General features: G+C 48.5%; 1 protein-coding gene across 29 annotated transcripts in view; it reads right to left on the bottom strand.

Moving 5' to 3' along the window:
• Nucleotides 1–1218: 1218 nt before the first annotated feature.
• Nucleotides 1219–10943, bottom strand: part of FNBP1 (formin binding protein 1) — a 167811-nt gene continuing 158086 nt past the window's right edge. For 17 of the 29 annotated variants that reach the window (XM_016961853.4, XM_063788174.1, XM_063788175.1 and 14 more), the window contains one exon: nt 5889–10027. In XM_016961853.4, coding sequence (XP_016817342.1) covers nt 9849–10027 — 179 coding nt within the window. In that variant the 3' untranslated portion in view covers nt 5889–9848. Of the gene's footprint in view, nt 4555–5888; nt 10028–10943 lie in introns of those variants that run through there. The other 12 variants (XM_063788172.1, XM_063788176.1, XM_054658469.2 and 9 more) reach the window with 1 other exon arrangement.

Genomic DNA, 10943 nt, shown 5'->3' with positions numbered 1-10943 from the left:
GGCCCCACAGGCTTGGGGCCTCCCCGGAGCCGGTGAGTCAGGAACTTCCTACTTCAAGAGGCTTCCCCAGTGCAGCAGCAAACAAACTAGTCGCCCCCAATGCTCCCGACCTCTGTGATGTCCACACCCGCGGAAATGGGGTCTCCAAACCAGCAGGCTCTGTTCTAGGCTTCTCAGCGCTGGTGCGGCTCTTGGAGAAGGCTCGGCAGGGGCGGGTGGGGCATGGGGGGGTTCACAGGTGGAGACAGCCCGTCTCTGCCCCACAGACTGCTGGGCGCAGTCCCGAAATATTCTTCCCAAGTGGACTTTTTTGCTGACAACCTAGAGGAGAGGGTTTCGGGTAGGATAACAGTAGATCCACCTTGTTCCCTTGTGCCACGCTGTGTCACACTGGGAACCAGCAATTCTCAATGGTGCCTTGAAGCCAACTGCACGCACTTGTGGTTAGAGGTTACCAATGACCCCATATTGGTGCCCTCACCTCCTGCCCTCTGCAAGTGAGGATGCTTGGCATCAGCAGAGCTGCCAGGCCTGCACTTGGTGTAGCTGCGAATATGTCATTTCCTGGACAACTGTTTTCCTAAAACAGTGCTAAAAAACAAAACAAAACAAAAAAAAACCCTTGGGACACAGAGAAGTGTGGGCACAAACCAATCCTATCTTCCCCCAAAAGGCCAGGGTGAAATTTTCAAAGCTGGCTATGGAAACGGGGCCTCCCACTGCACATGTCCAGCGAGTGCCAGGCACAAGGCTGCTGCCCTTTCGAGTTGTTCACGTGAAAACAGCTCCGCACTGCCTGCAGCTTCACAGAAACTAGTGATTCCAGCCACGCCACCAGGAGTACCGGCTTGAGCACTGGTGATACCGGATCAATGAAACTCAGGTGTGCCCTCCTTTCACCACCTCCTCCTGCCCCAGCCCCAAGCAATGAGGTCCCCAAAGAGCTAGAGCAGCAACCAGTTGAATGTGCAGGCAAAAAATACTCCTAGCCATAAGCAGCCTCTCGCAATCCTCGCACTACATCAGCCCGAATTCCACGTCACCACGGTCTGAGAGCCTCCCCCTCCACCGTGGATGGGGGTGGAACTGAGAGCTATCTATGTCTCCAGCTCCTCCCAGGGGCCAGCTCCCCAGCCCAGGGGGCTTCCAATGACACCAGGCTGCTTCCGCAACTAGGGTCATGTCTTCATGCAACAAAACAGTCCCGTGACACGGAGCCACAAGTTATATTTTATTTTAACACGAGATTAACATATAGTTACAAGGTCAATACAAGCCTCCAGTGGAAGCTCTTTATTTGGTTTAATTCCATCTCCAGAGACAAACAGGCAACTCTAGGACCTTTACAGTGGCGATCGGCCTCACACAGCAAAATGCCTCCAAAGTTTAGAATTAGTGCAACACACATACGAACGTTTTAAAGGTGCTCAACATCAGGTTAAAATAGAATTCTGGACCTTTTAAAAAAGTTTTTGGATGATATAAGCACAGGAGGCAGAGCCAATAAGAAACATGAAACCAATATTTCTGGAAAAACACTTAGCATGAACGTCACTTTTTGACATCGTGTAAACTTTCTTCTGCGATGACGGATGTTACCAAAAGGCATCGAGACCTTTGCGCTGCGCTGGTTAGACAAGCCGCAGGCTTATCTCCACGGTGAGCAGGATAAAAACCCCCAAGGAACAGCCCATGACAACCTTCCGTGCCTTTTTATACTTTCCCATCCTGCAAAGGAAAAACTGGGTAAAGTACAAGTTCCTCCCTTTCATTGCGTTTCTAAGAACTTTTCAGGGCAGGTTCTTTTAAAATTAGTCAGCTTACAACACAACAGTATTCTAGCACGGCGGCGAAGTGACAGGCGGCAGATACGGGGGAGGAAGGAGATGTTCACGGGAAATTCCACGTTCTACTCTACGTGAACTGCTCCAGAAAAATACAGACATGATTTCACAGCAGGATTCCCAGAGTAAATGATGATACGTAGGACAACTGACCTCCTCTAAGAAGCCCGGCTGGGGCAGCAGTGAGCTTTTCATGGAGCCACGCAGACTGGCCCGGAAGCAACACCCAGGTTCAACATTTAAGAGCACTCGCTATAACATTCTTTTTGCACGCAGGTGGTGGAAAAGTTTAAAAAACAGGCGGAGGAGTGACGGGGGATACAAGCATATCCTATACTGGGGGTGACGGTCATTCAAAGAGCAAATTACTGCAGCTGATACCTTTTCCACTATGTTGCAAGAAATGAATCTATCCTGACCCATCATATGAAAGATGCGACGCACATGCATTCCCGAGGCTCTAAAATCCCATTTTAAAGAACCGTTTCACATCCTCGTGGAGTGGAGAGTGGTCCACTTGACTTGGTGAGGTCAGAAGTTCCTGAAGATCCCTGTCGTCCCCGTTGGCGGGGGAGCCCATTGCGGAGCTGTGGGGACTGCCACACTCACCATGCACCTGTTGGTTTGTAGGGACAGAGGCGCGGCCCTGACTCTTCTCACCCTGTGTCATCCGGGCTTGTCTTTCGTCTGTCAAGTCAGTCCTCCTGCGTGACTGATGGGTGCACCACGCTTAGGTCACCCGTTGCAGGGACCGGAAGTCCATGGCTCTGCCGCAGCCCTGAGCGGTTTGCAGTCCCCCCGGGGAAGAAGCAGTCAGAGAGGCTCACGCTCACCCACTTTAAAAACCCAAAGCCACTTCCTCTTCACCTGCCTGGGCCTCAGCGTCTCTGCGCTTGTGATTTCTCGTCCCCGAGGGCTGACTGAGCTGCTCCGGAAGGGTGGTGTGTGGTCAACCCTGGTTGGCTGAGAGGAGCAATTTCCTGGTTTCCCCGAGTAAAGACAGCCCCATCCCTTGGGACCTGTCCTTTCCGTTCCTGTCCCTTTGGCTTCTATAGGACTTCCTTGTCTTAGATTCATAAACAGCAAGAGGAACTGAGGATGCTTGAGGGGACCACCTAGTTACCAAAGCCAAGCAAAGAATAAAGCTGCCCGACGTCATCCCCAGGCTTCCGTGGCGCTCTCGGTCACAGGAGCTCTAGGCCAATGGTTCCTCTTGACTGTTTCTGCACCAAATGAGAGGGGGGGCTGCTCTGCTCTAAGGCGTGGGGGGGTGGGGGTGGTGGCCACAGATTAGGGGACCTCAGGTTTTCCTCAAAAACCCACACAGTGAAAGAAACTTGGCTCTAAAAGCAAACTCAACGAATTCCACATGCCCTGAAGAGCACGTGATAAAATACAAGGGTGGTGGCGGCGGGATCCCTCAAAGGACCACGAGAGGCACGGGGTCTTTGGTGATGAAAGTGCTAACCTCGGTGGGGTGCGGTAGCTCACACCTGTAATCTCAGCACTTTGGGAGGCTGAGGCGGGCGGATCACCTGAGGTCAGGAGTTCGAGACCAGCCTGACCAACACGGTGAAACCCTGTCTCTACTAAAAATACAAACATTAGCCGGGCGTGGTGGTGCACGCCTGTAATCACAGCTATTTGGGAGGCTGAGGCAGGAGAATCGCTGGAACCCAGGAGGTGGAGGTTGTAGTGAGCCGAGATCATGCCACTGCACTCCAGTCTGAACAATAGAGCGAGACTCCGTCTCAAAAAAAAAACAACAACAAAAAAGGAAGTGCTAACCTTTTCAGATGCTAATCCTGGGGCTCCTGGAAAGGAGAGGATGTTCACTTTGCAATGAGCTGGTGCAGAGGGGAGGGCCTCGCTCACAAGCGCATGATCTACAGTTCTCAGGGACAGGAAAGTGATGGGGAGGACAGGCGTGGGCTCCTCATGGCGGGTGGACACAGGCGAGTCAACAAGGCGAGCTGGAATTCAACTTCCAGCGTGGACCTCCCCAGGCCACTGAAAACAGGGCGTCAAACCAAAATGTGTGTATGCGCACGCGTGTGTACTGGTGGGTGTGCCTGTGGGGGTGTGTGTACCTGCCCCCCTGCCTGCCAGATGCTCCCAGGTTGAGGGCATAGTGAAAGGGTCAATGTTTAGTATGAGGTGCAAGCCTAGAATCCAAAAAGGACCACTGAGGACTTCACAGACTCAGGAGAGGAGGAAGTGTTTTCTACAGCAGACAGTCTGGGACACACGGATGACATCGAGTGCTCAGTCCGCCTGATGTGCGCTGGACCTGCCTTGTCTCCTCAGGGGACCCGTGATGACATTTTCACAAAAGGCACTGTGTGAAGCGCGGAAGGGCTGCCAGGACGAGCCCGGGTGGACTGAGGGCCCAGGAAGGAGCAGGCGGGGGCGTGTGTCCCACCGTCTCAGTGGCCTGCGCGGGGTGGGGAGGGGGAGCGATGAGGACTGACCCGAGCCATGGGGGTGGGCGCTGGCGAGACTTGTCCCCCACGAGGTGGCCCGGGCTGGGCGGGAGGGCAGGGCCGCAGGGAGCATGCTGGAGAGAGAGAGAGAGACCGCCCCGCAGGGATGGGGCTGCGGAGGGGTGGGCTGTCCACAGGGCAGGGCGCTGGAGGCCTGTGGGAACAAGCAGACGGAGGCTCCTCCAGGAAGGCTCACCCGAGGCTCGCAGGCACTCCCCTCTAGGAATCTACAACACAAAGAGAAACAGAAAGAGAAACTCTCTGTTAGAGAGGAAGGCGCGGGTTCCAGGCGGGCATTTTGCTCTTGGCTACAAACTGCACCGCCCTGGGAGGGGAGGGTAGTGGGAGGGGAGGGATGGGAGGGGGCATCTTAGAGCAATTGGTTACCACAGGGCAGGTCTGAGATGAGGAACTTTCACGGTTTTCTCTCTAGCCTTTAGCTGGTCTTTCCTTCAGGGTTAAGAGAAGCGCAAACAGGAGACTGATGAGGCCATCCGCCCCAACTCGTCTTTCTCATAAGTTTAGTTTTGAGAGAAAGTAAGAAACAGAGGCCGGGGCTGGGCGCCGTGGCTCATGCCTGTAATCCCAGCACTTTGGGAGGCTGAGGCAGGCAGATCACGAGGTCAGCAGTTCAAGACCAGCCTGGCTAACATGGTGAAAACCCATCTCTATTAAAAATACAACAATTAGCCTGGCATGGTGGCAGGCGCCTGTAATCCCAGCTACTTGGGAGGCTGAGGCAGAAGAATCGCTTCAACCCAGGAGGCGGAGGTTGCAGTGAGCTGAGATCGGGCCACTGCACTCCAGCCTGGACAACAGAGCAAGACTCCGTCTCAAAAAAAAAAAAAAGGAAACGGAGGTTGGGTGCAGTGGCTCATACCTGTAATCCCAGCACTTTGAGAGGCTGAAGAGGGAGGATGCATGAGCTCAGGAGTTCAAGACCAGCCTGGGCCACAACATAGCCAGACCTCATCTCTACAAAAAATTAAAAAAAAATTAACCAGCATGTTGGCATGCGCCTGTAGTCCCGGCTATTCGGGAAGATGAGTTGGAAGGATGGCTTGAGCCCAGGGAGGTCGAGGCTGCAGCGAGCCAGGATCGCGCCACTGCACTTCAGCTTGGGCAACAGAGTGAGAACTCAACTCCAGAAAAAAAAGAAAAGAAAAGAAATGCATCAATTTCCTAGAATGGTACAAGGAACATGAAGGTCCGATTCTCTCAGAAGGAAACTCTTGGCTCTTCAGCAGTACAATGTAAAATCTTTGGTGAAAAGGAAAACCTGTTGTTCTGTATTCATTCCGCAATAAACCGTGAAAAGCTCTTCATCTCAAGGAGAGAGAAAAGAAACAAAAGAAACACAGACTTCTCAGGCCCTGAGTGCACGCAGGATCAGAAACAGGGGAGGTGCCATCATTTAAAGGAGGAGGTAGGGGTGGGAGGCAGAATTTTTAAAAAAGCATTGGGCTAGAAAATCCCCTATTACTGGAGATGAAAGAGTTAAATATTCACATTACACAGAATAATTTTCTTGGAAACATGAAAAGTCACTTAAAATACACAATACTGAGAAAAAATATAACATTTATTAGAGAAGCAGATACGAGGGTACAACTAAAAGATGCCAGACAGAGTCTTTTAGGATAAGAATAGAAAGAGACAATCATGTTGCTGTATTCAAACAAAACTTACTCAGAACCCCAGAGTTTATAATAAACTCAAGTGCGGAGCCGCAGCGGGGACCTAGCTCCCCATGCGAGAGGCTTCGCGGCTTTCCGGCAGTTATAAAAACAGAAAGGTCATTAGGCAGCAGGAGAACCCATAAAACAAACAGATAAAAGTACAACATTAAAACAACTCATTCAAGTACTGCTTTTAGTTTTTAAGTTGCAGTATATACACACGTATTCTGTGGGGGGAATTATGAAAATATTTAACAGAGAGCAATCGAAGAACCAAAAAACCACAAAAGAAAGTCACAATCCAATTGACCCACCGGAAGTTACTCTAGTCTAAATATTTTGGCAATTATTAAATAAGCACATCGTAGACACACACACACACACACACACACACACACACACACACACACACACACAAACAAAAGGTTGACCGGCATTATAAAAATAAAACAGCTGCACTGAGTTATGGGCCTAAGAAAACAGTGGCTTTGCCCACATCAGATGGGTTGAAGGAGGGCAGTGTTTGCGGGCAAGTTGGACAGAGTTATAAACAGAGTAGGCAGGAAAAGCTTCTCTGTACATATTATTAATCTCTAAGTGTAACTTTCAAATAAAAGGAGAAAATTATATAAGTAGCTGAGATTTTGCTGCTTTTATATTAACAGAGAACTGCTAGAAGATAATAAAGTATACTTTGGGTGGAAATGGAAATTCCTGATTCTTTGGAATTTGGTTTTCTAATATTTCATGCATTGATGCGATGGACCTGAAATTTACAAAATATCTTTTAACTGTTTAGTCAATATTACAGAGATTCACCTGTTATAGTACTGAGGCATACAACTTAATGATCGTACATTTAAAATTATCATCATAAATTTATGTGCCCAAACCCCTCCCACCCCATTCCCCCTGAAACCAACTGAGCTATTTTCTGAATTAAATTTGAATAACGAAATAACTAAATTTGAATAATCAAGAAAAAAATACGCAGCTTGACAGAATGCCTTTTTTCGAAGCAGACTTTCACAAGGTTAATGTCGTCTTGCCCTATTTTCGAGTTTTTCAGTGGTTAGTTTGCTTTGTCCAGGAGTTCACAGACTGGAAATGAGTTTGTCATCGGATAGAAAGGTCAGATTTTAATACCTTAGGTTTCCCATTCACTTGTTTACTGGGTAAAGCTGGAAACTTCCTACTGCTCATTTAAACAGATCCTTGTGGTTGAAGGGTCAGCTGATTTTCTTGCTGCAATATTTACAAAGAGGCCTGGGGTCGGGATGGGTGGCTTTATTGATACTATGCCAGCAAAAGTATCCAAAAGAAATTTGGGCCTGGCACGGTGGCTCACCCTGTAATCCCAGCACTTTGGGAGGCTGAGGCGGGCAGATCACTTGAGCCCAAGAGTTTGAGACAAGCCTGGCCAACATGGTGAAAAACCTGTCTCTACTAAAAAAAAATAATAATAATACAAAGATTAGCCGGGTGTGGTGGCAGGCACCTGTAATCCCAGCTACTCGGGAGGCTGAGGCACAAGAATTACTTGAACTCGGGAGGCAGAGGTTGTAGTGAGCCAGGATTATTGTATCACTGCCCTTGAGTCTAGGTGACAGAGTGAGACTCTGTCTCAAAAAAAAAAAAAAAAAAAAAAGGCCAGGCACGGGCTCATGCCTGTAATCCCAACACTTTGGGAGGCTGAGGTGGACAGATCATGAGGTCAGGAGATCAAGACCATTCTGGCTAACACGGTGAAACCCTGTCTCTACTAAAAATACAAAAAATTAGCTGGGCATGGTGGCACACGCCTGTAGTCCCAGCTACTCGGGAGGCTGAAGCAGGAGAATCGCTTGAACTCGGGAGGCAGAGGTTGCAGTGAGCCAAGATTGTGCCACCGCACTCCATCCTGGCGACAGAGCAAGACTCCATCTCAAAAAAAAAAAAAAAAAAGTTTTTTAAAAAATCAGGCTGTCACTAAATAAAGGTTAACTGGCTGTGAGAATCTTGAAACACGGCCCCTAGCATCCAGAACCCCTACTAGGTTCTAGAGCCCGAATGTGCAGCTACTGCTTGGAAAATCAGCTTTAAATGGACTTGAGCTGATCAAATGAACCCACAATGTAGAGCCAGGCAGGGGCTAATTTCCTACTTGAAAGTAGGAAGGACACAAGGAAATAATTTTCAAAATCAAATAAAAAGAGAATCTGACCCAACACCTTCATTCTGACCCATTTGTAGTGGGTTGTCTATGATCTCGGGGTGGATTCTGGAAATGGGCACAGTGAAATGCCTGGCAACCATCTACACATGTGACCAACTTCACTATCTCCCCTCCCACATCAATGCCAATTTAAAAATGCAAATTCTCATGTGGCCTAGATTCCTTTCGATGTGGTGAGACATTTTACTTCATTCTGGCTACAGTTAATTGTATAAAATGAGCCAGAAATTCTAAAATAATTTCCAGTAAATCCAAACTTTGCCAATGATTAAAAGCAGAAACAAAACAAAACAAAAACAACAACAACAACAAAAACAAAAAAACAAAAGCAAACCCCCAAAGTCTTTGAACAGCGATGTGCTGAGATCTGTGTCTGTGGGGAGAAGCATTTGCTGCCACACCACGTTCTGTTTATAGCCCCACCTGGGCAAGCGTGAGTGCAGCTCTACTTGTAAAACCAACAGAAACAGAACCAAGTGTGAGAGGAAATCACAGCCAAAAGGAGCTGATGCAGGGACACGCTCTGCCTTTTAAGTAACTCCATCTAAACAGCACTAGCACATCTGATCAACTGTCAATTTGGGCCAGGTGCGGTGGCTCACGCCTATAATCCCAGCACTTTGGGAGGCAGAAGTAGGCAGATCACTTGAGGTCAGGAGTTTTGAGACCAGCCTGGCCAACACAGCGAACCCGTCTCTACTAAAAATACAAAAATTAGCGTGGCGTGGTGGTGCGCACCTGTAATCCCAGCTACTCGGGAGGCTGAGGCAGGAGAATCGCTTGAACCTGGGGGAGGCGGAGGTTGCGGTGAGCCACTGTACTCCAGCCTGGGCAACAGAGCCAGACCCTGTCTCAAAGCAACAACAACAACAAAAACACAAACACAACAACAAAAACCTGTCAATTTGACGACACTTGGAAAATCAGCAATGCAATGTAAAAATCAACTGGTCAATTCACCAAACTTTTCCAGATTTCAGCTGGTTGTCTGGGATCATGTAGATGGAACAGGATACTCGTGATGCCCTACCAAGGATGCTGACCATGTTTAAGTAAAAACACACACTTTTGGTGCCGATATAAGAATCTTATTTACTGCTTTAGTCAAGAAGGAGATGTTATTTCACTTGTGACTTCCTCCCAAGTGAATGAGTACACAATTTAACAAACTAACAGAGTTCGGTTTATTAAGTTACAACCTGTAACCACCTAATGTAGCTCAGTGTATGGTGGATACTAGATATAAACAAGAGTAGGGAAGTCTTTGGCACCTGCATGATGTGTGCCGGCTTTTAAATTCAGAAAGATGAGAAGCTACAATGCAACTTTTTTTTTTTAATCTACAGATACCGCCAAAAGAAGAAATGCTTATCAGATTTTGAATGACATAGCTGTAAGTTGGCGGTTGGCAGCTTTCCACATAAAATTTCATCAGCAAGTGAAACTTGATTACAGCCCAAACTAGACAAGGCAATTCAGGTGCCCGGACCCTGAAGTCCACGTGAGACTACAGGAGAACGTGCATTATGGTGCTTGCCAGCCAGTCTCTTGAGGAACTGCCTGTAACAGTCACGGTTGTGGGGAGAAACAACTCCATTTTTTTTAAGTTTTTTTTTTTTTTATGGTATTAAATATAAGTCTTAGCACCTTTGGCATTTTTGTCCAAACAGACTTCGACATATGAAGTGGGGACATAACCCTCTTCATCTTCATTTCTCCGAATGCGGGTCCAGCCATCGCCTTTGTCTTCCTCTATGACATACAATGTTTCTCCTTCAACTACGGAAATCGTTCCTTCATTCTGACCTGAAAAAGCAATATCAGGATATGTTAGATGTCTTGGCAAATGCAGGGAGGAAGCAAACAGTGGCCTTCGCAATGAAACAAGTGTCGTCGAAGATGAAGTCCACACAAAATTCACCCCACTCGGACCTTCTCAGATGCACGGACCCCTCACCCACTGCCTCAAAACCATCTCCTTCTGCACAGAAATGTCCAGGTTCTTACCTCTGTCTCTCTAGGGACCCTCTCTAAGTCCTCCAGGGCCCTCTTTCTCCTCCCTCCCAGAATGGTAAGTGTTTCCCCCTGGATAAATCTTTGGTTCTCTTCTCTAGTCTTCTTCTGTCTCACTTGGATCTCTCTCAGGAGAAAGGTACCCTCGTGGCTCCAACTGCTTCTCTTTTGTCTGTTATTTTTTGGGGGGGTTGTGGGGGATGGAGTCTCGCTCTTGTTGCCCAGGCCAGAGTGCTGTGGTGCAATCTCAACTCACTGCAACCTCCACCTCCCCGGTTCAAACGATTCTCCTGCCTCAGCCTCCCGAGCAGCTGAGACTATAGGTGTGCGCCACCACACCCAGCTAACCTTTCTATTTTTAGTAGAGATGGGGTTTCACCATGTTGGTCAGGCTGGTCTCAGACTCCTGACCTTAGGTGATCCACCAGCCTCAGCCTCCCAATTTTTTTGTTGTTGTTGTTTGTTTGTTTTGAGACAGAGTCTTGCTCTGTTGCCCAGGCTGGAGTGTGATGCCACTTGTCCCGGGTTCAAGTGATTCTCCTGCCTCGGCCTCCCGAGTAGCTGAGATTACAGGCATGTGCGACCACGCCCGGCTAATTTTGTATTTTTAGTAGAGACGAGGTTTCACCATGTTGGTCAGGCTGGTCTTGAACTCCTGACCTCAGGTGATCTACCCGCCTCGGCCTCCCAAAGCGCTGGGATTACAGGC

Source organism: Pan troglodytes, chromosome 11, assembly GCF_028858775.2.
Source record: "Pan troglodytes isolate AG18354 chromosome 11, NHGRI_mPanTro3-v2.0_pri, whole genome shotgun sequence".
NCBI classification, from domain to species: domain Eukaryota; kingdom Metazoa; phylum Chordata; class Mammalia; order Primates; family Hominidae; genus Pan; species Pan troglodytes.
Note: the sequence above shows the minus strand (reverse complement) of the source record. Positions and strands in the feature narration are given on the sequence as shown.